Here is a 27249-nt window from a genome sequence, read left to right on the forward strand (position 1 = left end):
TTTCATATGAATATCGTAATAGAGCTCTTAGTGTGACATATGTACTCAATATTCGACGGTTTGTAGAAATGATACTACAATTATGCAGTGTGCTCCATACTTTTGTATCAAATTGGAAGCAATAATCAACACCTAACGTGGAAAGAGTCACACTTGTAATGTTACTATTGAACAATCACACTGAGCCTTAACAAAATGGAAACCCATAACCTATATAATAGACTCAAATGAAAAATGGAGAATATTTTATCAAGACTAAATTAACCATTAAATAACAAAAATAATTAAACTATTCATAAATTTAGAAATAAATTAATAGACGCACAGTCTCTAAAATATGAGATGTATAAACAAGAGGAGTGATTAGTTAAGTGTCTTAATTTCATATCAACTGCCCTTAAACATTTAACATAATTGAATGTCTATGAAAAATAATAACATTGCCATGCAGTAGTGATTATACTCTCACGTATTATTCCCAATAAAAAAAAATTATTGAAAAATTCGAATTCAGACACAAAAAAATACCTACAATTTAGTCACGGATTTTGTTAAAATATTTAAATATTTATTGAAAATTTATGTCTCTAACCGCCTAATTGCAGCATATGTATTGTCTTCATTGCAGTCTCCAACACCGTTAGACCTAATAGCCAACGCATATTTGAACAAATACTTGCAGAAAAAGAAACTGTGGTAACTCGAGTTTGAATAACAATAATGCAGATCCATGTGTTTCAATAGCATCACTGTACAAGAAATATCTTGTTTGACAAAATATCTTAATACATGGAGACAAAACAAGCACATGAGAGAGACCTCAGTTTTTTCTATAAATGGCTAGAACCTACAACCTGTCCTTAAATTTGTGTCAAACAAACAATTCAATCATGACACTCAATTGATATCTTGTTTATAAATCCCTTCCCTCCTCCACTCATTCATTCCTCTTGATATCTTGTTCAACTCTCTTTCTTCCTACTATTTCTTTAGTTTGGTACATGCAACTATTAGTACTACATTAGAATAACACTGCTCAGAAAGTAAAGATTGCAATTTGTAACAAGTAGGTATCTCTTTTCGAATAGATTTGATCCCGTTTACAAGCGGTCTAGTTGAATTGAATCATATCAGAGTTGAACCAGTGTGAACTAGGTTCAACTCTGGTTCAACTCTGATTGATTGAATTGATTCTAATAGTGTATATTTTTTATCCAAAGATCATGCAGGGCTTCAAGCTGAGTTCGAGCAAGATCCTAAGGAAGATATTAAGCAGGAAGTCATCAGAAACTTCTAGTTCGAATCATGCATCGGAAAATTCAACAAGACGATTCTATCATCAAACCAAAAAGTATACATTCTTTTGAACAATTGTTTATGTAGCTTTTGTCTAATATACTTTTAGTACTATATATAAAAGAAACTGATATGAAAATTATTCTGAATTAGGATCTTTGTTGGTTCATGGAACATTGGAGGCATTGCACCACCTCAGAATTTGAACATTGAAGATTGGCTTGACACACATAATGATTATGCAGATATTTATGTTCTAGGGTAAATTTTTTTTCATTTACTTTAAATTATTTACTTTAAACTTCATAGACTCTAAATCAAGATGAGACGATCTATAATTCAAGCTTGGTATTTTTTTTTTAAAAAATGTTTATATTTTGCATCACCTACTCTCGATTCTACAATCACCAGTATGCTCACTGTGCAAATTTATTATTGCAAAAAACCTAAATCGATTGACATGTTTAATAGTTTCTTATGTGATAAATTTGTAGCAGGTTTCAAGAAATTGTACCTCTAAATGCAGCAAATGTATTAGGTCCAGAGAACAAGAAAAATTCTATGAAGTGGAATTCTCTTATTGGAGCAACCCTTAACAATAAGAAACCAATAAAGATAGTTGAAGAAGAGAAAAAAGCAGAACCTCAGAAGATATATCCTTTGAAGGAACAAGTTTGTGAAGAGTTTGAAAATGTTGATGATTTCCAATGCATCATAAGCAAGCAAATGGTGGGATTGTTCATTACTATTTGGGCAAGATGTGACCTTTATCAACCTATCCAGCACTTGAATGTCTCATCTGTTGGTTGTGGGATTATGGGTTGCTTGGCAAACAAGGTCAGTTTAGAAACCAAACGAGACGGTTCAATAGGTTGAATCTTGAATCAATACTATCTACAATTCGGTTATTTGAACAGTTTAATTGCAGTTTCGTTTTAATTCAATTAGTTTAAACAGTTGAACCATGATTCAGAAGTCTTCCCGACTTGGTATCTGATTCGGTTTTTAAAACGGCGAGAGAAACAAAAAGCACATTTTGATTCTTTTATTGATCTAAAAATGCAGGGTTCAATATCAATTAGATTTGTGTTGCATGAAACAAGCTTTTGCTTTATATGTAGCCATCTAGCTTCTGGTGGGAAAGAAGAAGACAAGAGACAAAGAAATTTTAATGCAAATGATATCTTATCCCAAACAAGCTTCCCTGCAGGTCCTATGCATGATATGCCTCAAAACATTATTGACCATGAGTAAGCTATATGTTTGTGATTTTGAATTGCATACCAAAATCCCTAGAAAACGGTAACAGACCACGATGGTCTGTTACCGTTTTTTATAAAAATTACGAGAGAATTTTATCTGAAATGTGTACTTGGTAACATGCAGTCGAATTGTGTGGCTGGGAGACTTGAACTACAGGATAGATATGCCACACTTTGCAACACATTCATTGATCAAGAGAAGAGAATGGGAAACCTTGTTGGAACATGATCAGGTAAGGTTTATAAGTTTTGTTCTAGCATACCAAAAACTTTAGATGTAATTGCACTTTTGTTCCCTCTATAATTAATATGATGAGTGAATTTGGTTTCAAAATAGTACATACATCATACTATTTTCTAAGACCCGTAATTCATTTTCTTTAAAAAAATTATTTAGAGGGACTAAAACGCAATTATATGTTAGTATTTTATTTAGTTACCACAATTTTTTAAGTTCAAAACTGTCTAAATTATATAGCTTAAGATGGAGCTTAAAGAGGGACATGTATTCCAAGGTTGGCATGAAGGAGTTATAGATTTCCCACCTACATACAAATACCTTCCAAATTCAGATGATTACATAGGTTGTGATGAGAATCACATGACCAAAAAGAAACGTTCCCCGGCATGGTAATATTTACTACCCTTCACCGTGAAACCAAATACACATGATGAATAAACTCCGAATTCAAATGTTTACATTTTGAAAATGGTATATACTCTAACCACAAGAAAATACTGCAGGTGTGACAGAATAATATGGTTTGGAAAGGGCATGAATCAAATCGAATACAACAGGAGTGAGTCAAAAGTTTCTGATCATAGACCAGTAAGAGCAATGTTCACGGCGGACATCAAGGTTGCGGAAGCAAATTGTAAATGATATGAAATTTTGAAGAGGCGTTTCATCCAAGAGATTTCGGCTTTAATTATATACCGTTCTTTGAAAGAGGTTTTAGGATCCTAGAATGGAGCATATTGTAGCTTAAATCTTTGAGAGATGAGTTATGTTTTGTTAGATTTTTGTACTTAGAGAACACATAGGGAAGCAGCAGAAAAGAATAATTTGCTCTATTTTTGAGAGGATTGTTATGGAACATTCCCCTCAAATGTAGTTTCAAATGTCATTTGAAAAGAGAAAGTGTGATTTGATTGAACTGCAAGGGATTGCGATTGTTGCCAATCACGGACAATGAAAAGTTATCATCATATCTTTCATGTAACAGGAGAATGTTGTTTATCTAACCTACAACAAAATACAAGCCGTCCTACTATTCAATAATTAATACCGGTGTGGGGAAGATCGATGCCAGCTTTTACTACTTACAACATATGACGGCTGCATGTAACAGGAGTAGGTGGCTAAGAAGTAGGTTCGAATGCAGCTTGTTGATGCCAAATGCCGTTGAGATTAGACTGCCATAATCGGACCATTCCATCGTCGCCTGTAGAAGCCAATGTCATTCCACTCATATCCCACTCCATTTGCCACACCTAAACAACATTTAACAAAACTTTAATTCAAGCATGTGCATGATGTTTGAAAGAAATAGATGTCATAAATAGAGTCAGAATTATACCACGCCTTCGTGACCAGACAACAATGCAACTTTATCTACCGAAAGTCTCCCGTTATGATCAGGATTCAATCCTAGATGCCATATTGCAAGTCCCTTGTGAGTTGCGACAGCGATGACCTCGTACAGTCTACAAGAAATTCATTACTAGTAATTAACAAATCACATGTCTTTAACTCCATAAGAAAATAGTGCTAGAGTCAATTACAACCTATGTAGTGCATAACTACATACTTCCTTGAGTTAGCGTGTGTTTGGTTTTGCGGTGACAAAAGTAGGTTTAAAATGAATTGGTTGTGTAAAATTGATTATGACTAAAAGTGAGTTGACTGACACGAACTCTTGTCGGCACAGAAGTCTAGCATTTTGATACCGACAGCAATGCTATATAAGGTAGTATGTATAACTAACAGATGTGATTGAAACAATACTTAAATTATGCAAATTTTACCTGCCAATATTTGGTGCCCATGCGACAGCATAAACCCGATCACCCTTGTCCTCCGGCAGTGCTAATTCTGCCACAGGAAGCCATCTTCGATGAGCCTGGTCAAACTCCCAAACCTGCACACAATAAGCACCATAACATGGAAATTTAAGATAACACATCTCAAATCAAAAATGAAATAACAGCGATAAAATTTTGACTAGAGTTAGTTTACCTTGGAAGAATTGAGCTCTGGTGTATCCGAATTAAAACTTACAAGGAAGCTAAATTCCTCGCTACTCTTTTGTGGATTCAAAGATATGGACGCAGAGAGGCACAGAGCCTTTCCAAATGAAGACACCGATTCAACAACATTTTGAAATTCAGCCTACAAACAAAGAACAGAATAAAAAAACATGTTGGTTTATTATTATACGAAGAATTTTAGGTATCACATTTCTTAACTCGGAGAAGGTAAAACAATATAGTTTTACCTGAAGCTGCCAATTCGTGAGTTCCAAGGGATCCAAGAGCTCGAAAACTCTCACATAACCATCTGAATATGCAGCAACCTTTCGTGTTCATAAAAATGTAAATGAGTGTAAAATCAATAGTATATATGTTTAAGCATTCGTACACGATTTCAAGTGAAAAGCATGCACAAAGATGAAGAATGTTACGGTGAATCAAATATCTGTTAAACATCCAAAACTAACCATTTTCAAACGAGTAAAAGAGATTCCAAATTGTACGTCAAGGACTTTGCTCTCACTGCTTCCGAAGGTTTTACGAATCTTCCACTGAAGAGGCTGTGAATCTATATAGACAATTTATAAACATAGGAAAAAAATAGGTTTTCAGTGAATAAAACATATGAAAAGTTGTGAGCTTTTAACCGAAATGTGAATGAAAAAACCAAATCAACGATACCTTCCACAATCTCTTCCAACAATGAAACAATTCCATCAGCGGAAACACATGCAACTGCATCACCATACTCTGGCGGAACCCAAACTATCTTCACAATGTTTCCTTCATGAACCTTCACAGTTTCAGGGGAAAAAAACATTAATACAAAAACCATGGAAAGAAAAACAAGAGCAGAGTAGCTTAGGCCTTGTTTGGATAAACAGTTTAATTAAAATCTTTTAGCAAATGCGTTTATCATATATAGCCTGTTTGTTATAACTTTGACTTGAAGAAAATCACTTTTTAGCATGTGTTTATCATAAATGTATCCAAACATAAATCAATTCTACCAAACTCAATTCTGTTAAAATCAACTCTACGTCTCTACCAAACTCAATTATGGTAAAATCAATTCTACCGAACTCAATTATGTCAAAATCAATTCTATCCAATGTCAATCCAAACACACTAAAATAGCTTATGGAAATGTCATAAGTTCTTTTCACAAGCCTCTTATCACAAGTGCATGCTTCCGCCAACAGATAAGCTCAAATAAGTTCATCCAAACATGCCCTTAACATGAAAAGTAAAGACATATGCAGTTGAATACTCACTAATATTCCCAAGTAAATTTATACTCTTTCTCAGTTAAACAAACAAGCCCTATATAAGCTATTTTTGCAATGAGAGAACTAATAAAAATAAGCTAAAAACAGCTTATAAAATAAGTGCTTCCACTACGTTCATCCAAACACGCCCTTAAAGTAAAAAACAAAGATTAAGCATTTGAATATTCAGTTATTCACTACTATCGGTGCATTTAACAGCAAAAAAATATTCAATTCAATTGAATGTTAAATTGACCTTAGTTTTGAAAGTAGAGCGGAGATTGTTAGAAGAAGAAGCTGGATCACGGAAATCGAAGATTGAAAGCGTGCCATCCGTGGAACCAGAAGCGAGTCTCGTGCCAGAGTAGTTCCATGATGAGCAAGTTGTTCCATTGTCAAGGCTCAACAATTCCTTCGCCATTTCACTATTTCTCTGTGAAAAACAAATTTGAAAAAGAAAAGTTAATGGGTAAAGCACATTCCTGCGACGGGATTTTGGGAGGAGAGTAGGGTGGTGATCGGAGGGGTTGATTCGCGGTGGTGTTGGGTTCGGCAGCGTGGTGGCTGGACTGAGTTAGGTTTGTTTAGGTTCAAAACAAAAACAAAAACAACAATGGGTCGGACCAAATTTGTTTGTTTTTTAAACGGTTTTTTCTTTTTCCACCCCTTTAAAACCATTTAGAAATTTTTGGAATTAATAAAAGGAAAATGCTTATTAGTAAGAAAAAGTGAAAATAAGAAAAGCAACAATAAATCTCAACCATTCTTTATCACAACCACCCCATGATCTCTATTAAAAAGGAAATTTAATTTATAATAAATTAAAAATTATCCACTAAATTAATGACACATGTACATTCTTGTGTTTCTTGTTCAACTTCTTTCGTACTAAATAGCATCACTCTTAATAAAAACTAGATTTTTGGCCCGTGCGTTGCACGGATTTGTTTAAAATTTTTACCTTAATTTTTTTAAATGAAATAATATATTTGATTAAGTATAGTTAATTATAATTATATGATTAAACATGCTTTAAAATTATGTTAAATATAAAATAAAATTTTACAGTATGAGAAATCTTAATAAATTATACATAAATTTTTTTAAATTATTTTCTTTAAATTACAAAAATATGTCATATTTACGTGAATAATGCAATATCATAAAAAAAAAAAAATAAGGTGAACTCTTATCTACCCAACTCAAAAAGTTGGGTAAAGTGACATTCAGTGTAAAATGTCTTGGAAATAATAAATAATTGTACTATTTTATAATTAATTAAATACATTAAAATTAAATGGGATCTTCTGATTGGTTGAAGTTACACTACTCAACTTTTGATGATGGTTAGAGAAGTTGTCCCAAAAATAATAAATGAAAACTAAAAAAAGTAATAAAATTAAATATCAATACAAAATAAAAAGTAGATCTCGTTTCCTTCCATATGGGTTGGTGGAAGATAAGACCTATTTATATTGAATAATTTTTTTTTTATTACTTGAAGAAATTGAAAAGATTAACAAAAATGAGGAGGGATATTCTTCCTCCAAGAGTAATTTATCAAGAATTACTAACTTATTGTTGGAGTAAGAATTTCCCTCCTCAACAAAAATTGTCATCATAAATAACATCTCCAATTATACTATACACAATAAAAATTATTTAATTAGGTACCGTTTTATTATCAATATAATTTATTATAAAAATTACACATAATAGTTTTATGTAAAACTTTAATTTTATCATCATTATAATCATTATAATTAATATATGTTTATTGTAACTGTCTATTCATATTTCTAATTTGAACACATCTTTTAGTTATAGAAACATTGATAAAAAATTGCAAGAGTTATTTGGGAGTTACATTTTTAATTATATATACAAAAATATATTTAATATAAGAATAAATGAAAAGATATCTAGATTATTAGAATTAAAGTATAGAAATTTTATTAAAAAAAATTAGTGCATATATAAATTTTCGGCTTAAACATAATGATCATGCGAGAGATCATGAGTGCTATTGAAAAAAAAAACATAAAGTAAAAAAAGTTAAATTATTAGAATAAATTGAAATAAGTGGTAATAAAAAAGAAGATGAATATGTGAGCGGTTTTGAATGTTATTATTAGATATAAAGTAAAAAAGAAATATAAATAATTGAAATAAATCAGTATAAATGTTTTTAAAAATATATAAATTTATAAAGATATTTATAGGTGTCTACTGTCAAGTATGAATTTTTCTAATTTTCATTAAAATTATAAAAATGTTTAAGTTTTTCCTAATATTTTTATGATTTTTCGTCATAAGTTTTTTGGAAGTAATAAACTATGAAATATAATATAATATTCAAACGTTATAAATTTCAATAAATTGTATGTTTTTTAATAGACATAAAGTGAAAAAAGAGGAATAATAAGAATAAATTAAAATTAATTTTTTTAATGAGTTTTATTAAATTTTAATTCTAAAATTTATTAAAAACTTTGTTTTGTATAAAATAGAATAAGTTGACTTTAAATTATTTTAATGAGCTTTTTTTATATTTTAATTCTAAAATTTATAAGAAAATTATAAAATATTATAAAATAATAAAATATAAATAGAAGATAATTGTTAGGATTCCATATAAATAAATGGCAGGAGTGAAACATTTATTAAAGTTTAAAGATTATATTAATTTCTTTTAATATAATAACCTTATTTGAACTTTTCTTATTATCACTCACTTTTTATAAATTTAATTACCATTAATATATTTCAGAAAGTGAAATATTTTTACTCATTAAATTATGTGTTAAAATCTTAAAATGTTTAGAAAGATCGTTATAAACATTTTTTTTATTTCAATACAATTTTAACATTTTTTTCTTATTTTGAAAAGGTAATAAAATATATTTAAGATTTTTTTTCATTATTATAAGTCTCGATTATTCAAAAATTTACAAACTTAAAAATTATAAATTTCTAAATATAGGTTGTAATAAAAGTAATAATCAAAATCTTTAAATTTAATCGTAAGACGAAATCAAGAAATGAGCCTGATTATTAAATATTTTGTTTCTGCGTCATTTTTTTATGTTATCATATTTTTCCTATATATCCTTCTATGATATCATTTCTATTAATTATTTGATATGAACTCTCCATATTCTAAACTCTTAAATACTATATCAAAATTGACATTTTTAATAAATATTATTATTATTATTATTATTATTATTATTATTATTATAATTAATTTTTTGTTTTTCAAATTATTGTTAACTTTTAACTTTAATTACCATTAAAATATTTAAGACTCACTCTTCTTACTCTAAGATCTTACTGTACCTTAATATTATCACAATTAATTATTAAAATACGTACCAATTATACATTTTTATACAAAATAATAAATTTCTAAATTAAAAATATCATACATGACTCTTACAGTGATAGTAGGAGTTACAAATAAATATTATTACAATTCATTACAAAAATATGGACAAATTATACATTCGTATGCAAAATAATAAATATCACAATTTTATTAATTAAAAATTATTATTAATTAATATCATTTTAATGATTGCTTTAATTTTTAAGAAATAAAATTGAAAAATATTTAAAAGTTAGTGTAACTAAGAAATATTATTATTATTAAGATTTTCTATGAATCATATAATAAAACACCAAATAACGTTATATATATACTTGTAACAAAGTAACCACATATTTTTAAAAATTCATATAAATGTATAAAATCAATGGAGAGAAAAAGTAGTATATAAAATATGGAATACATTAGCAACCAAAAGAAATAATAAATGTGTTGTTTGATGATTAATAATTTATAAATAACGTATCCTCACTTATCCAATCCACACTTAGGTTTTACTAATGAAAAAAATTATTTTATGATCACATGTGATTCAATTCTTTTTTGTTGATAACTATGTAATTTAAATCTGAAAAGGTTAAAAGTAATTAAATTATACTATCTAAAGTTACCTATATTTAAAATTAGAAAGATAAAGAAAAACCAAAATGGCAAATTTCTAGAATTACTAATATTTCTACTTTGCCATGTGCAGTAGAACAAAGAAAAAAAGTAACACAACGAACAAATTAAAAAACGTAGAGAGAGATTTTTCCGTAATCGCATTCTTGAAAAGTCACTTTTGTAGCACCTTACAGTTGAAGCATTGAAGAATTATTTTCAACAACATCATATCTTGTCTCATTCTTTAACACCTCAAAACCTTCAATAACATAAATTATTCCTTCTTCCAAAACTTTCTTAGTATCATTGCAGGTATGTAATTGCTCTACAAAATTTAAAATTAAAAAAGCAAAAATTAAAAATTAACAAAAACTAATTTAATAAAGGAATAGATGAAATAAGAGTACCTTTTCATCAATTAAGATCATATATGTGCTAATTAATTCTTTTTCCTAGTAATGTTGAGATTATCCCATATCCGACTGATTCTAACTTTAATCGTAGTGTTTGACATAATATCCTTGAGAAATATAGGACTCGAATCCATGTTTATGCTTGACCACCCCAATTAGAATTAGAATGAGAATAAATAGGATAGTTGAAAAGTATGAAAGATGAGACAGAATAAGAAAATCCATTGAATGTGTAAATGAATTTTGTAACTGAAGAAATGAAATTAAAGGTCGTATTAATATGAATAAGAGCAGTTGAAGAATAAAATTGAAAATCAATTAAATGTGCAAATGAATTTTATAACCGATGGAATAAAAAGACTAATGAATGGTAGGTGGTTATGGATTAGGAAAGATGAAATAGATTAACCGAATAAATTAAAAATGAGAAATTTGAATAGATTAATAATACATTTATATTAGTTAATAGTTATTAATGTTATTATTATTATTTTTAATAGGGTTAGTGGAATATTATATTTTATTCTTATTAGTTATTAATTATTAATGTAAAATTAATTTTAAAAAATAGAATTAGGGTTGATGTTAGAGTAGCTATGAGAATGACATGTGTCTACTATTAGCATGACATGTGTGATGTGTTTAGGGTTGTCATCATGACAACCTTAGATTTATATTAAGTAGATATTCTTGAGTATGTAGATTTTGGAATTTGAAACTATTGAATTCATAAACAAACATGTTGAATATAAACAATTTGTTAAATTTGATGAAATTTAATACTTCCTCTGGTCCTAGTTATAAGAAAAAAAATTGTTTTTTAAGAGATATTGAGTAATTAATGTATTTAGATAATATATGGGACAAATGCATTGTCTTTTTAATGAACCTAAAAAGCAAAGTTTCAATCACGCAAAGGATGTCTTTAAATCGTTGAAAGAAAATAATGATCATCAAATCGCTAAAAGATAATTGTTAGAATTAATTATGATTGTATATTTTCTAGAGTGGTTGATAGTATTATGAGACTAAACAATTTTTTAGATTAGTGTTTATTCATTAAGCTTCAATGTATTTATTGTGACATTAGTATAAATACTACTTGGGTGATCTAACTTAAGATATGATGGGCCACCTACTATCAGGTTTCTGCTATCAGACTACCCACCATTTATTTCCACATTCCAGATGTCCAGTCTTGGTTGCGAAAAGTGTGTTAAGAATTTCACATTAGACATAATATGTCTTGAACATGTGCTTATAAGTAGGGATAATCCTTACCATGTGCTTATAAACGAGGTTAATCATCACCTTACAAGCTAGTTTGGTAGGAATGAGTTAGGCTGAATCACATTTCTTAACTTAGATATTTTAATGAAAAAATTACATTAGGTTGTCGATGGGTCTATATAGTTAAAATTGGGTCTGATGGAAAGATTGATCCTCTAAAAGCTCGTCTCATAGAGAAAGAATATACACAAATCTTTGGCCTTGACTACAGAGACACATTATCTCTAGTTGCCAAGATCGCATATGTTTGTCTTTACTTGCCTTAGATGTTATTCATCAATGGTCGCTCCATCAACTAGACATAAAAAATTTCTTTCTTATATGGTGAATTCCATGATGAGGTGTACATGGCGCAACTACCATGATTTAGTGTTAGTGGTGTTTCTCACCTTGTTTGTCTACTTCATCGATTTATTTATGGCTTGAAACAATCTTCATATGCTTGGCTTGGCATGTTTAACATTGTGCTCCAATAGTATAATATGAATAGATGTGAAGTTGATTATTATGTCTTCTTCTTGCATTCTTCACCAACCACTTGCCTTTACCTGTTAGTCTATGTTGATGATAGCATTATCACTAATAATGATAAGGATGACATTCAACACTTAAAATAACATTTGTCTCTACACTTCCAAACTAAAGATTTAAGACCACTAAAATATGGTTTAGGGATAGAAGTTGCTCAATCCAAGAGTGGTGTGACTTTTAATCAACGAAAAATATCTTCTTCATATACTTGAGGAATTTGGCTTGCTTGATTTCCTACCTAGTGACACTCCAATGGATCCTAACGTCAAACTACTACCAAGTCAGGGGGAGCCACTAAAAGACCCTTGTAGATATCGAATCTAGTCGGCAAACTTAATTACCTCATAATGACCAGACGAAATATTATATTTGTTATTAATGTGGTTATCCAATTTCAAAATGTTTCATGTGATAACCATTGGAACATTGTGATTCGCATTCTTAAGTATATAAAGAGTGTGTCAAGTAAAGGATTACTTTATGAAAACAAGGGTAACATCCAAATCGTGGGTTATTCTAACGCTGATTGGGCAGGGTCGCCGTCTAATGGAAGGTCCACTTCAGGATATTGTATTATCATTGAAGGAAATTCGATCTCATGGCAGAGTAAGAAACAAAACATAGTTGCAAGGTTTAATGCAGAAGCCGAATAACGTGATATGGCGGCAACATGTAAACTCACGTGGCTAAAACAATTACTCTAACAACTTAAATTAGGAGATGTCAAGGCAATGAAACTAATTTGTGACAACCAAGCTGCAATTTATAATTTATATTGCCTCTAATTCAATTTTTCATGAAAGAACTAACCACATAGAAATTGATTGCCACTTTGTAAGAAATATTGTTCTTTTAGGAGAAATCATAACTAATTTTGTTGGTTCAAATGATCAATTGATTGACATATTTAATCCCTTAGAAGACCTCGAGTTGAATCTATTTGTAACAAGTTTGATGCATATAACATCTATGCTACAATTTAGGGGGAGTGTTAGAATTAATTATGATCCTAGATATTCTAGAGTGATTGATACTATTCCTAGACTAAACAACTTTCGATGTTATTGTTTATTCACTAAACTTCAATTTATTTATTGACACACTAGTATAAAGACTAGTAGTATGGTCTAACCTAAAACACACCATTTATTAATAACAGTGATGAGTTTATGAGTGACTCAAAGAAAAATGAACAATAATTAAAATGAAGAATAAATATATTAGTTATTTTCGGACTCTATCACTTATTTGTTTTTCCATTAGTTGCAACAATGTGTATATCCTATTCTTCAAAAAAAAAACAATGTGTATATCCTAAAGTAATGCAATGTGTTGTGTTTGCAATGTGAATGAACTAATCAAATGAAATAATTTTATGCAATTGTGAGTATTAATTCAGAAATTGCAGTGAATTTTTATGAGTATGAATGATGAAGTGAATTTAACAGAACCTTTCAGAACCTGTCTAGATGGATTTGTTACTTTTTGGATTTTCAGAACCAAAATTTTCAAAACCTGTACAGATGGATTTGCTACATTTTAGATGTGTTTTAGTAGAACCATAATGCAGTTGTATGAGTCATAATCATAACAGAATCTGCTACTCTGTATGTGTCATAATACACTTTGACATAACATGTTTCCAACTTTGATATAATTCTGTATGTGGTTTAGGTACACCTGCTTTGACAGTTCATTGCCTTAATGACTTGTGAGGTGAATCATAATTTACATGTTGTATGATTAGATGATCCTCAAATGCAATTCAAAGTTACAAACTTAGGAAAAAAGATTGACATAGCTGCTGAAACCTTTTGCCAGTTATACCAGAATGGGCATTAGAGCAATTAGATACTGTTGATTGTCAGCAGAAGACAATTTCTGCTTCTTCCATTTGTAAGAAACTTCCAAAATCTTGAGATCTGTTGTCTGAGTTTCTTTAGGGAACAGATAGTCAATAAATTCTTCAATTCTGCAAAAAAAATTGTTGAATCACAAATTTGACATTGGGCTATAGTCAATGTGCCTAATGTTAAAAGCTGAAGTGGAATTTCAGAAGTGTTATGATGTATGTCATGTGTGAACAAGAGGAAGAAATTCCACAGAATAGCAGTGACCATGTTGCAAACAATAAACATTTCTTTAGCAATAGCTGCCAAGCTAAGGATTTACCGTCTTTGAATGAAGATCAAACAAACGGTGGACCATTCTTGGCCAAACACCGCCAACCAAGCATTGGAGGATTATTGACATTTCTTTCACTCCAAAACACTTGCCAACTGTTTGAACATAGCCTCGTTGGAGGGTCTTGGGTGCATAGCCAGTCATCAGTGAAGAATTAATCCAGCAGAGTGACAAGAGCGCGAGTTGGGTTATACTTATTTATATTATTCATTAGATACTTTTTCAGAGGGAACAGTTTCGCCAATGGTGCAATCAAGATATCTCTGCAATTAACATGTGTTCTGGTAGTAAAAGATGTAAGCGTTAGTTAACTTGAAAAAGAATTGGAAAAAGATAAAATTAACAATGTCAATTTCTACTTGGCTTGTTTCAAAGAAATTAATGACTTCATCGGGAAGAGAATTAGTGCAACCTGGCATTGATTTAGTACAACCATTTAATATTTCTTCAATGTCATGTCCCTCTCTTTTTGAAACCACAATATCTATACTTTGTTTACAAACTAAATCTCTCTGTTTGAGTGAGGGATACACCACTATAGATTGCCCATAAGTGTAAAGTGTGACTCAGATCTTCATACGCAAGTATATGAGCATAGTAAGAAGTTAAAATCTATCATAAACTTTCATTTGTGTTCTTTCATTATAGAAAGAAGGAAATAGCAGTCATGGGGCTGATAGCTCACGCCTAACATGGTAGTTGCCATTGCCACCGTATGCTACTATGTTTGATATCATGGATTCTCTCCCTGCCCTTCCTAGGTCTATAAGACCTCTTACATAATAATAGGAAAAGGAAACAACAGTTTCAATACTAAATATTTTGAACTAAAAATAAGAACAAAAAAAGTACCTTTCATCTTGCATATGTTGCACTAGTACTATGCCATTGATAGTCCATTGCACTAAGGTGATATTCATATAGGCCCTACTGGCTGAATGGACAGGAAGTGCATATACATCATTTCCATTGTTGCTTTTCTGGAATTGTCAAACAGATAATTAGAAATACAGCCCATTATAAAAGATTAAGAAATGGAAATTTGATATTAGATATAGTATATCAAACCTCAAGCCATGTATTGACTAACCGATGTCTGCAGAGCTCCTGAGTAGGATACTAGCTCCTTCGGAAAACTTTCACCATTTAAAAAAATGGAAGACTTTAACATCTCAAATAGGTGATAATAAAAAATTATGTTTTCCCATCTGTTCAATCTGTGCTTCATTCTTCACACATTTATCTAAAGCTGGAAAAATCACCTATATTCAATAACAGATTGCTCTCAGAAATGATCATAGCACAAAGTAGGAAAGACCCACATGGAATGTAGCTTAAACATCATAAAAAAAGTCATTTGGTTCCTATCAAGAAATGTTTAGTGTTATTACAAAAAATAAATCAAATGAAAAGGAGGGACTTATGATTTAAATCTACAATTGACAAAGTGCACAATTTCCCTATCTAAATAATTCATTTCAAAAAATGAGTTGCGAATCAGGAAGTTATATTACACATGCAGCCAAACTTCAATGGTGCGAAACTTTGTGTACTAACATTAATCGGACATTAACTATAATTTGAATAAACTTATGTGTCCCTAGTATTTGTTAACTACATCTAGTGTGTATGGAAAATCTCAGTTGGTATTATTTAGTATTCCAGCTTCATTCAAACCATTAATAAGTGTAGCTACCAGCAACATCCTTTAATCAAAATATGCTTAGAAACAATTAGTAAGTATAGTTAACTGTACTCACAATAACAAATTCCTCTGCTAATAATGGGCTGAAGCAAGGCCGTTATTGTAAAGATGCTCACTTGTGCAAAGTGTATCTAGGTAATTAAGAATATCAGGAGGCGGATCACTGTCACGAATCATATTAACAAGCTGCCATACATACGAGGAGATTCTCTCAGATTTGAACAAGCCGTCAAAGAGTATTGTGTAAGTTACAATATCAGGAACCAAATTTTTCAGATACATTTCTTTGAGAAGATTCATGGCTTCGTCTATTCGTTTACTCTTGCAATATCCATCGATCATGATGGTATAACACAAAACGTCAGGTTCCAAACCTTTTCTTATCATTTGATTGAATAAAAAAACTGCATGGTCCAGATGTTGGCTTTTCCATAAAGCATCTAACATGATACTATAAGTGATATTATCCGGGGGTGGACCATTATCATGCATCTTATTAAGAAGCCTCCATGCACATGATATTCTCCCAGATCTGCACAAGCCATCAATAAGACAACTATAAGTTACAATATGAGGAACCAAATTCTTAAGATGCATTTCTTTCAATAGATTCACAGCCTCACCCATTCTTCGATTCATGCAAAACCCATGTATCAAAATAGTATAAGTCCAAACATCAGGTTCCAAACCCCTTTCAACCAGTTGATTAAACAACAAAATTGCATGGTCAAGACATTGGCTTTTACACAAAGCATCTAACAAGATACAATAAGTAACAATATCAGGCGTCAAACCACTATCATGCATTATCTTAACAATCTCCCAAGCCTGCGAAACTCCACCCGATTTACAAAAAGAATCAATCAGAGTATTATAAGTAACAACATTCGGAACCAACCCCTCGCGACACATTGCATTATAAACCTTCATAGCATCATCCAATCTCTTAACCTTACAATACCCATGAATCAAAACATTACAAGTCCAAACATCCGGCGCAAAACCCCAACCAACAACCTTATCAAACAACTCCCTAGCCTCATCCAAATTCCCCTTCGAACAATACCCACCCATCAAAGCAGTACAAGTAACAACATTAACCTCATAACCTCTCTTAACCATTTCATCAAACACCTCTCGCGCTTCCACTAACATCCCCTTTTTACACAACCCATCAATCAAAACCGTAAAATCATAAACACTCACATACAAACCCTCCCTAACCATCTCCTCCAACAATCCAAAACCTTCCCTCACTCTCCCAACACCACACAAACCCCGTATCAACGATCCATACGTAAACTCATTCGGACAAACACCATTCACCAACATTTCATTTAAATAAAACTCAAAAGCCTCATTCACATACCCGTTTCTACACAAACAATCAATAACAGTACTATACATAACAACATTACCCTTAACAAAAAAACAACCTTTCTCAACCATTCTCAACAAATGAATAGCTGCATTAATTCTCCCGTCTCGACACAACCCATTAATCAAAATCCCGTAACTAATCTCATTCAATTCAAACCCTTTAGCAACAAGCTCATCATGAAACTCCAATGCCTTCAAAACTTGACCATTGAAACACAAACCTTGGATTAATGCATTCAGTGTTACAGTATCTATAACATAACCGCGTTTGAGAATCTTACCGAAGAGAGAGAATGATAAAGAGACAAGACCCAGGTGAGAGAAAGAGGTTATTATGATTGTGAGAGTGATTATACAAGGGGTGATGATTTTGTGGAATTCGATTTGGTTGTAGAGATGTATGGCGGTTAGGTGTTGGTTGGTGGTTGTTAGGGAAGTTAGGTGTTTGTTGAAGTGAGTGGTGATAGGCGGGGATGAAGATGTTGTTGGTGGTGGTGGTGGTGGTGGTGTGGCGGCATGGTGGTGGGTGGTGGTGGTGAAGGTGGAAATTGGAGGAGATGGATGGAGGTTGAAGGTTTTAGTGTAGCGGCGTAATGTTCTCTTCATGTTTTGCTGGCTCACTTGTTCAGTGGCCAGTTGATGAAGCAGTTTCTTTGTTACACTACTGCCAGAGAAGTGGTTTTGACTTTGAGGTTTAGTTTTGGGTTAAGGAGTTTGCACTTTGCATTTGGTTTTGGTGCAATTTTGTAAAATTGGATTTCTTTTTTTCTTTCCTTTTTTTGGGTCTCAACAATTTTGAAATGGGAAATGATATCCCTGGTTCCCTACACAAAAACTACATCCTAACAATGATCTTTTGATCTGTTATTTAGAAATTAACTAGCATTCTCCTTTGTGTTTACTTCAAACTCACCGAATCATAAAAAGAGCGAGTTATACATTAAAAAATTGGGTATAACGATCATACTAATTTATCGTAATTCTAGAAAATCATTTAAAAATATATATGTATTTATCAATGGTGATGGTTAATGGATTCAAAATGAAACTGAGTCACTTTATCAATCTCGTATTTTTCAATAACTTTATTCTAGCAATTTGATAATCGGAATAGTAAATATTCATATATTTAGAATATTAAACCGTTTAGATTTAACGTTAGTATTTTAATTGTAAAATAAGAATACAAAATAGATTTTGTTTAGTGAGATCGGCTCGACCAAATGGATTAAATTTCATCATCATTTTATATTAAATATCATTTCGAGTCGATCAAACGATTTAATAAGATTGGTTAAATTTGAAGAGTTTATTCTATGATGTGTTCACCAAAAGTGGTTTCAATTGTCGCCCATATATAAGTGTGTGATGGTGTGTCACACCAATGTACTATTCATTCATTCTTGCAAGTTACATGTCTCTGACCTCATTGATTTTGATGTTGGAATGTTTGTTAGAACAAGATTTGTTCTGATCAATTATCTTAGTTTTGATGATAACAATAATATGAATTTTGCTTAAGATAATATGGTACTCTAATCCAATGCAATTTCCTTTTCAGGAAATATATAAAGAGTATGCATAATTCAGCGCTCAGAAGCTTTGTCTCAAAGGGTTCAGCATGCAACATCAGAACATGGTCTGGCAAGACATCAGAAGATGGTCGAAGCAGAATCAGAACATGGGTCTATGGAAGCATCAGAAGAACATGAGATCAGAAGCACTGAAGTTCTGATGGTATCACGCACAGAAGCACTTCAAGGTCAGAAGATCAGAAGATGCTTTGCACCAAGCTGTTTGACTCTGATGATATTCAAACGTTGTATTCACAAACATCAGATCAGAAGGAAGTACATGTGGCAGGCTACGCTGACTGACAAAAGGAACGTTAGAAGCTATTAAAGGCAACGTCAGTAGACACAGCGTGAACAAGGCTCGAGGTAGTTGACAAAAGCGTATAACATTAAATGCGATGCTGTACGGAACACGCAAAGCATTAAATGCACTCAACGGTCATCTTCTCCAACGCCTATAAATATGAAGTTCTGATGAGAAGCAAGGTTAACGATTCTGAAAAAAAAACGAACTTACACAATTTCTGTGAATATTAACTTGCTGAAACACTGTTCTATTCGAAGCTCAGAATCTTCATCTTCATCAAAGCTCACTACATTGCTGTTGTAATATATTAGTGAGATTAAGCTTAAACGTTAAGAGAAATATCACAGTTTGTGATTATAGCTTTTAAGAAGCAATTGTAATACTCTTAGAATTGATTACGTTAAGTTGTAAGGAACTAGAGTGATCGTGTGGATCAGAATACTCTAGGAAGTCTTAGAGGTTATCTAAGCAGGTTGTAACTAGAGTGATCGTGTGGATCAGAATACTCTAGAAAGTCTTAGAGGGTATCTAAGCAGTTGTTCCTGGAGTGATCAGTGTGTGATCAGAAGACTCTGGAAGACTTAGTTGCTGACTAAGTGGAGAACCATTGTAATCCGTGCGATTAGTGGATTAAATCCTCAGTTGAGGTAAATCATCTCTGCGGGGGTGGACTGGAGTAGTTTAGTTAACAACGAACCAGGATAAAAATAACTGTGCAATTTATTTTTATCGGTCAAGTTTTTAAAGCTACACTTATTCAAACCCCCCCTTTCTAAGTGTTTTTCTATCCTTCAATGTTAACATGTACACCCCCCCTTTCCACTTACCGGACACACTTACAGTCGTATCAAAGAGTGTGCACAGCGGCCTTCATCGGCATATCACTTATCTCATGTTTCGCTTCAAAATATTGGTGTCACCTGTGTAAATTGTTCCTTGATTCTCGCGAAATTCCATGTTAAATTCCTCTTATCTTTTTTGTTGCACCACCACAAGTGTTTCTGTTAACCGATCTGATCATTACGCATTTACATAACTATCAATAAGTGCACTTTTCAAAGCAATGTAGTCAACTGTTTGTCAAAGCACCACTGCATCAACTTCAACTTCTTTTATTCACTACCTTTTGTCACCTCCTCAATAATAGAGGGATTATCCCGCATAAAAGAATCCCTCACGAAAACCACAAAGAGACAAGCCTCGAGATTAGAGGCAAATGATGAATAACAGAAATCGAAAGGCAAAAAACTAGTTCTAGGGTTTTGAGACAACAAAAGAGGTATGTGATATTTTCAATGAAGTACTCTCATTGGTGATAATGGTCAGAATAGCCAATCATGAAGTATCAAGGATCTTGATGGATATGAGAAGCTCATGTGACATCATGTATGTTGATCTCTTCGAAGCATTAAGGTTGAAAAGGGAAAGAATATTGCCTGACATTCATCTGCAAGCGAACAATGACTCTATAACACACATTTGGGGAAATGTAGAGTTTATGGTCTCTTTCGAAGAAGGGAGATATGCAAGGACGATAGATGTACCGTACTGGTCCTCTACAAAAACACCTACAATTGTGTATCAGAAAGATTATTCTTTGCAACTGTTGATAGCTTCGTTTCTACCATCCACGTGACTTGACAATAACAATGACTTGACAATAACACGTCAAAAATATTTTTTTTTGAGCCATTTTTTATATAAATGATTGTTTTCCTCATTTCACAATCACAAATGTTATGATCTATACATTCTTCTATCTCGCTCATTATCATTTTATTACTAGTTTTATTCACTAGAAATTGCCTTAGAGTTGAGAGAATAAAAAACTTCGTCTAAGAGTTCTATTTCTCTCTGAATTTATAGAATTAATAGCTTAATTCTCTTGCATTATTGTAATATAGTTGAAGGTTGCAAGTTTTACATATAAAAAGTCTGGTGTAAAGTTGTTAGGATGAACTTGCGTAAAAGTCTAAGTTGTTGTTAGTGAAAATTTCAATAGGAAATTTTTTAGAGACTAAAGTAGGCCATGTGGTTTAAGGTCGGACCAGGATAATCTCTATTTAATATTTGCTTTTTTCCTCTTCTTAAAATCAATCTTTTTAAATCAATCATTTAAAAAAAATTGAAAGTCAAATAACACAATTCACTTTCTCCCTCTTATGTTTGGAATTGTTTGATCAACAAATGTCATTAGAGCATAACTCCTGTTATAAGAGTAATGGTTCCATGAAATAGGAATTAGAGCATAACTCTTGTAGTAATGGTCCCATGAAATAAGAATGACTTCAAACAATTCACTAAACAGACTTCCTTTCTTCAATAGAAAAAAGGTGTGTTTAATCAAAATCGTTATAGAGGAAGAATTGTGAAATCTAGAGTGCAATAAAAAGTTGGCCTTTTGTTCTCAACATATACCTGAGAGTTTTTTTTGGAAAACAAACTTTAAAAAAATTGGGACCAAAGAAGATAAAAGTTTTGTGAAAAACAAACCTAAAAAAATTTGTACTAAAGAAGATAAAGAAAAAAGTGTAGCACAGTTTAAGAGAAAAAAACTAACATTAGTATTAACTTAGACATCAATGTTTTTCTTTTTGACCAAATTTGCCCTTATGCTTCCAGAGGTGTATCTCCGAAAGCATATTTTTTTAATTTTATAAATGCATCTCTAAAAAAACTCAAATTTTAGAAAGAAAAAAAAATGTTTCCAAAGATGTATATATGAAAACATGAGACATAAATATAATTGCGCCGGATACCCAAAAATACTATGGGGTGGATTGAAATATTCTTTTCCTTTATTTTTTTTCGTATTTTACATTGTTATTCTGAAGAAAAAAAAATATATCCTTAAAGTTTTTTGTAAAATATGATGTAACAAATAGAATAAATTTCATTTTTTATATAGTAAAGAGAGCTAAAGCCTATATATCTCATTATTTTGATACCTTGAAATAATTTAATTGAATTTTAGTCACTAATCTAAGTTGGTCTTTGAGTGAAGATTAAATAATTTATATTACAAAATTATAAATTTGATATGGTTAAGTCCTTTTTCTGCTGAGAAAATTTCAATAAAAGGGAGAGAAATTATTTGATACTATATCATTAAAATTAGAGAGAGAATAGGTGTACTTAAATCTGGCAAAACAAAAAAAGAACCCAATGTTTATGTAGGAGAAACAGGACACTCAATTAATACAATGAAGCTAGAAGCCATAAAAATGAGACCAATAACTTAAGCAGTCTTTCTCCAACTCACCCACTATCCTGCAAACAAAACAAAAGAGATTCTATGGAGAAAAATGAATCAGAGATATGAGGGTGAAACTTATGTTACATTTCCAATTTAAGTTTGAATCGACTTATTCGTTTCTACTTTATTTCAGCATAAAGTAGTTTGACTTTACTTTATCATAGAGCCAATTGAAAGATGATTTTAAGGTGATGTTTTCCTAAACAAAAATGTTGATGAAATGTGGTGAAAGCTTGTTGAGGCACAACAGAACGCAAGCTTTCACCACGTTACTTCAACATTTATGATCAGGAAAACAATTTGAGCAAGTCTCAATATTTTCTTCTAGTAATGGATAACAGCATTCAATGAATTTATACTTTAAAATTACCTTTTGCGAGAAAATTAATGACGTGTCATCAACTAAAATAAGCACATGGTTCACAGATTGAATGCAATCAAAAGCTTTTGTTTTCAGTCACCTACAAACAGTTGTGATGTAACAATCAGTGGAGTTCAAATGAAATAGCTATTTTAACAACTGTCATCATGTTCAGACAAGATATAAATGAAAATAGAACCATCACAGAGAAATTGGGGTAATTCCAATTTAAGAAAGATGGTAGAGTTTGTAAGGAGAAGACCCGAAAAAGTATTGGTGAGAAGTGTCGGCAAGAAAGACAATAATGCAGTAACAATTTCTTCAAAAGAAAGCATTAACCTAAATGATCTAGACATGTAGCTCATAGAGAGTGTATTTTATTAAATTCAGTGCAGAAAGTGTGATGAAAAAAAAAATTCCTGAAACCTGATGTATTCAGACAATCTGCATATAAATGAAGGGGTTTTATGAAATTTGGGAGGTAATATAGAGAATCAATTTAACGGTGTACTGAGTGCTTTACCTCCAAAATAGTTTTAGCTTCATCGTTAAATGTTTTGCAAAGAATTTCATAACTTGTCTCCATCTGCATTTGAAAACAACACAAATTAATTTGTGTAAGAAATTCCATATCTCTTAGTTATGATTCTAGGGGGAGGTGGGTTACATACCTTTGGATTAACTTTAGAAGGTGATGTGGCTGATATGATATATCTGTAACAGGGATGTTTCATCATACAACAAAACAAAGACCAAACATAAAAAGGGAGTGAAGCAAAGATCCATAACTTTTTATTAAAAGATACAGCAATAACTCTAACAATCGCATTGTTCTTACTTTATGTTTAATCACCACATATAACAACTAAGATTATCATTACAATTTCAATTTAGAAACTGGAATTAGAACGTAGCACATGTCAAGGATTTGTGGCATTTTGCGCAAATAAACATGTGCTTGCTAGAGTAAACATACCCTAATAAAGAAGTCTATTACACGTAGAATATAGTTATACATGTGGATTTCATAACATGAAACTAACGGCTCCTTCTCTTCTTGTTGCAGAAATGCGATTCAGGAATGCCTGTTTAGAAGCAAACAGAAATATTTCTAGAATGCCCTCTTAAGGTTGAAACACGATAAGGCTTATAGGAGCGGTTAGGAATAGAAAATATTTTTTTGTCAATTTATTCTTATCAAACTTGACATGTACTTCTCGTAAACGATAAAAAAATTCAATGATGGCATACATCTGTAAAAATGTTACCTTAGCTTACTTGTATAAAAATTCATAGCTGACAAGTTTGCCTTTTGAACAGTAAGCATGACAGCACCCATGCAGTTCTACAAGAGAAGTTATAAAAACATCAGATACCAAACTAGTCATTAAACTCTTAAGCTTGTCAACAAAAAGTCCAGACGAGGGGCTCAATGATTTTCATAAATTGAACGGTAGAAATCAACAAATAAAATCAGTTTCTTCAAATATCATAATTTTCAACAGTTCGTCATCTTTTCCAAACAGCAATAATTCTTTATTACCATCAATGACAGCATAAGTTTAAAAAAAACAATTTAGCACCTTTTGGGCGATAAGCTCAATTAGTTCCATTAGAAACTTCCCCAATCCTTTCCCCTGGCCCCGAGGCTCAACCTGTAGTTCATACACATAAAGCACTGGTACCTCTTCTTCCAAAACAAAGCGGTAATGTACAAACCCAACCAAGGGGCTTCTATCTTCTACACAACTGGTTGAAGTATCTTCCGCAGTTAACACCGTTGTCATCTCATCAGCATTTGAATTATCAACCTCGTGCACAAATATATAGCATGCTTCAGGATCAACCATTTCTACGCGCTTCACCTTCTCTTCCACTTGCCACTCAGATCCATATGGCCCTTCCATGTTAAGCTGTAGATTTGGACGAGTTAATTTTGTTTTGTTGGCCTACCCAATTCAATGAATAAGACAAAGGCCAACCACAAACATAAAAAAAAAAGGACTGCCTTTCTGATTTATTATAGTATAACAAATAAAAAAGGGGATTCTGAATAAAATATAATCTATAAAATTGGTTAAAACTTATATGTATTTCATTCATTTAAGTAACTCTACTATTATTTCTACCTTAAGGAGATTCTGAATATAACGTTTAACAGGAGAAGAAAGTTTATTGCCATGTCCTGACTTCAAACACACTGACAGACCTAAAAATCAAGTAAAAAAATTAGGCACTAATACATCAATATCATCACAATACTATGTAGCAATATCAATGATTATTATAGCCTTATATTACTATCACTCTTGTTATTAGTAATGCTTTTTGGTACAAAACGGGTCTAACTTAAATTTTATTGGAAAAAGCTCCAATGCTTCTGAAGACCTCATGTACGTGTCACTTCGTCTACAAGATATTGTTTGATTTAGGTGTGAAAACTTTCACGGTTTTGTATATAAACTATCACAGGTGTCCCCCAGTCTAGGCTAAGGGACAAGTCAAGTTCCCACATATGGCGCCAATATTCCAGTCGACCTCAAGTTGGCGCCACTGCGGCTACGAGGTGTTGTCTTTTAGAGGACTAAACACCCTCGTAGCTTTGTCCTTTACAAAAAGGCACCTTGTTGAATTGAGGTGTATGGATGTTGTATATAAAGTTTATAAACTACCCTTAGCCTGGATTCTCAAACAATGTGGGACTATTTTAGCCAAACCGGAATAGTGATAATAAACTAATTGAAACCAAAAAAAAAAAAATTGTTGGGGATGATACTATGTTATAGTGTATTTTTTTCCTCTCATATTTACCCTATTAACTTCATAGAAAAAAATTTAAATATAAGGTTATGTTTGGATTGATGAAACATAACAGAGAAGAATGGAACATAACGGTGCAGAATGAAATATAGATCACACTCCAATATTTGGTTGGTTTATTTAAAATGTCTCTTTCCATTGCATACACCCCCAAATCGCCCCAAATCGCATCTAACAAAACAAAAAAAAAAAAATAGGGAATTGGATAGAATGGGATATAACGGATTCCATCATGTTTCATTCTACTCCATCAATTATTTGCGAATTCAAACAATAGAATTTCATTACTTACCACTCCATTTCATTCCATCTTATGCAACTGATCCAAACATACCCTAAATTTAAATATTAATTAAGAATATATTCTTATGCGGTTATGCTAATCAACTAATTCAAAATCAAATGCTAATTTTATCAAACACTTGAAATCTAATCAACTAATTTATGCTTCTTCTTCCATTCTCAACTAGCTTATCAAGTATCGCCTACCCTAATCCTGATCTAACTGCATTTCACAAAGTCAAAAACAGTTACCGTTCATTTGGAAGTTGCGATAAGCGGGAAAAGAAGCGAGTTGATCCTTTTTGGCATACGCTTCTCTGATGAGTTGTTTATCGGCTTTCTTCTTTGCGAGTACCTACAAAACGAAACGGGTTTATTCGAAATAAAAAAATACTCGAAAATTCGAAAAGCTATGGGGTTTTTTGAACTTCACCTCGCTGCGTTTCAACCTTTTCTCTGTTACGACGGCGTTGTGAGAAGTTGCATTGGTTCGACGGCGTCGTTGGACGGTCTCCGTGTCCATGAATGGTGATTGATGACTGGATGGAACAATTGAGGCGGGTATTACGAGATCACTAAATTTTCGGTGTAATAAAAAAATATTACGATAATTATTTAAATTTAAAAACTGTTGACAGTTAGTATCATAATTATTTAATTTTTTGATAAAAAAATTAATTTTTTCTCTCTCATATTTATTTAACTTTTATAAATATTTTTTATTATAATAGTTTATTTCTTTCATTTTTATTTTAAAATGCATAAATATTTTTTCTTTATAACGTTATTTTTATAATAGAGAAAAGAATTGGATAACATTCATGATCTATTAAAAAAAAGTTAAATACAAAAATTTGATTTATATTTTGTTGGTTTAAAGGAGATACACTAACAGCGTAAAAAAAAATTATATTGTCAACCAATAAGAATATGTTATTTTGTAATGTTATCGCAGTAATTTACAAATAACAGTATGATTAGGTAGAATACATAGTCGTGATTAGTTGATAATGTAAAAAAAAATTATTTATCGGTGCATCAACTATTTTCTCATATTTTATTATGTAAAAAATAAA

The 27249-nt window shown here is 31.6% G+C and overlaps 4 protein-coding genes across 15 annotated transcripts; 1 reads left to right on the forward strand and 3 right to left on the reverse strand.

Annotated features, from left to right (window-relative positions):
* The first annotated feature begins 847 nt into the window (after window positions 1-847).
* LOC131594467 (type IV inositol polyphosphate 5-phosphatase 9-like) lies at window positions 848-3715 on the forward strand. Of its 2 annotated transcripts, none has more exons than XM_058866604.1 (8): window positions 848-1066; window positions 1221-1351; window positions 1450-1557; window positions 1791-2133; window positions 2362-2546; window positions 2683-2791; window positions 3037-3188; window positions 3303-3715. In XM_058866604.1, the coding sequence occupies exons 2-8, from the start codon at window positions 1224-1226 to the stop codon at window positions 3439-3441; spliced, it is 1164 nt and encodes a 387-aa protein (XP_058722587.1). In that variant the 5' UTR covers window positions 848-1066; window positions 1221-1223; the 3' UTR covers window positions 3442-3715. The 2 variants fall into 2 exon arrangements, with proteins under 2 accessions (XP_058722587.1, XP_058722588.1); XM_058866605.1 differs by having other exon boundaries at window positions 855-1066; window positions 1794-2133.
* Window positions 3686-6687, reverse strand: LOC131594468 (protein SEH1). Its single transcript, XM_058866606.1, has 8 exons — window positions 6336-6687; window positions 5493-5604; window positions 5279-5379; window positions 5057-5134; window positions 4798-4950; window positions 4587-4699; window positions 4139-4265; window positions 3686-4052 (listed from the first exon to the last, which is right to left on the reverse strand). The coding sequence occupies exons 1-8, from the start codon at window positions 6498-6500 to the stop codon at window positions 3921-3923; spliced, it is 981 nt and encodes a 326-aa protein (XP_058722589.1). The 5' UTR covers window positions 6501-6687; the 3' UTR covers window positions 3686-3920.
* Window positions 6688-13828: 7141 nt separating this feature from the next.
* LOC131594469 (putative pentatricopeptide repeat-containing protein At1g12700, mitochondrial) lies at window positions 13829-18340 on the reverse strand. 3 transcript variants are annotated; one of them, XM_058866608.1, is made up of 5 exons: window positions 16249-18340; window positions 15579-15750; window positions 15341-15468; window positions 14477-14769; window positions 13829-14276 (listed from the first exon to the last, which is right to left on the reverse strand). In XM_058866608.1, the coding sequence occupies exon 1, from the start codon at window positions 18177-18179 to the stop codon at window positions 16266-16268; it is 1914 nt and encodes a 637-aa protein (XP_058722591.1). In that variant the 5' UTR covers window positions 18180-18340; the 3' UTR covers window positions 13829-14276; window positions 14477-14769; window positions 15341-15468; window positions 15579-15750; window positions 16249-16265. The 3 variants fall into 3 exon arrangements, with proteins under 3 accessions (XP_058722591.1, XP_058722590.1, XP_058722592.1); XM_058866607.1 differs by having other exon boundaries at window positions 15557-15750; XM_058866609.1 differs by lacking the exons at window positions 13829-14276; window positions 14477-14769; window positions 15341-15468; window positions 15579-15750 and having other exon boundaries at window positions 16497-16725; window positions 16817-18338.
* A 4196-nt stretch (window positions 18341-22536) lies between these two features.
* On the reverse strand, window positions 22537-26753 carry LOC131594470 (uncharacterized). 9 transcript variants are annotated; one of them, XR_009281402.1, is made up of 9 exons: window positions 26607-26753; window positions 26426-26528; window positions 25201-25280; window positions 24655-24984; window positions 24350-24416; window positions 23743-23785; window positions 23595-23657; window positions 23081-23171; window positions 22537-22747 (listed from the first exon to the last, which is right to left on the reverse strand). XR_009281402.1 is itself a non-coding variant. In XM_058866610.1 (8 exons), the coding sequence occupies exons 1-8, from the start codon at window positions 26694-26696 to the stop codon at window positions 22664-22666; spliced, it is 837 nt and encodes a 278-aa protein (XP_058722593.1). In that variant the 5' UTR covers window positions 26697-26753; the 3' UTR covers window positions 22537-22663. The 9 variants fall into 9 exon arrangements, 4 of the variants coding, with proteins under 4 accessions (XP_058722593.1, XP_058722596.1, XP_058722595.1 ...); XR_009281401.1 differs by having other exon boundaries at window positions 22537-22724; window positions 24340-24416; XR_009281400.1 differs by having other exon boundaries at window positions 24340-24416.
* Between the last annotated feature and the right edge of the window lie 496 nt (window positions 26754-27249).

This window comes from Vicia villosa, linkage group LG4 (assembly GCF_029867415.1).
Source record: "Vicia villosa cultivar HV-30 ecotype Madison, WI linkage group LG4, Vvil1.0, whole genome shotgun sequence".
Taxonomy (NCBI): domain Eukaryota; kingdom Viridiplantae; phylum Streptophyta; class Magnoliopsida; order Fabales; family Fabaceae; genus Vicia; species Vicia villosa.

Coding starts and splice junctions, on each gene's coding strand:
- LOC131594470 (XM_058866610.1), bottom strand. CDS start 26,696: ATGGACACGGAGACCGTCCAACGACGCCGTCGAACCAATGCAACTTCT. Junction 25,281..26,425: donor TCGCAACTTCCAAATGAACG/GTAACTGTTTTT, acceptor CTTGATTTTTAG/GTCTGTCAGTGTGTTTGAAG. Junction 24,417..24,654: donor TTGAGCTTATCGCCCAAAAG/GTGCTAAATTGT, acceptor CTTCTCTTGTAG/AACTGCATGGGTGCTGTCAT.
- LOC131594467 (XM_058866604.1), top strand. CDS start 1,224: ATGCAGGGCTTCAAGCTGAGTTCGAGCAAGATCCTAAGGAAGATATTA. Junction 2,547..2,682: donor CAAAACATTATTGACCATGA/GTAAGCTATATG, acceptor GGTAACATGCAG/TCGAATTGTGTGGCTGGGAG. Junction 3,189..3,302: donor AAGAAACGTTCCCCGGCATG/GTAATATTTACT, acceptor AAAATACTGCAG/GTGTGACAGAATAATATGGT.
- LOC131594469 (XM_058866608.1), bottom strand. CDS start 18,179: ATGAAGAGAACATTACGCCGCTACACTAAAACCTTCAACCTCCATCCA.
- LOC131594468 (XM_058866606.1), bottom strand. CDS start 6,500: ATGGCGAAGGAATTGTTGAGCCTTGACAATGGAACAACTTGCTCATCA. Junction 5,380..5,492: donor GTTGGAAGAGATTGTGGAAG/GTATCGTTGATT, acceptor TTGTCTATATAG/ATTCACAGCCTCTTCAGTGG. Junction 4,700..4,797: donor CAGAGCTCAATTCTTCCAAG/GTAAACTAACTC, acceptor TATTGTGTGCAG/GTTTGGGAGTTTGACCAGGC.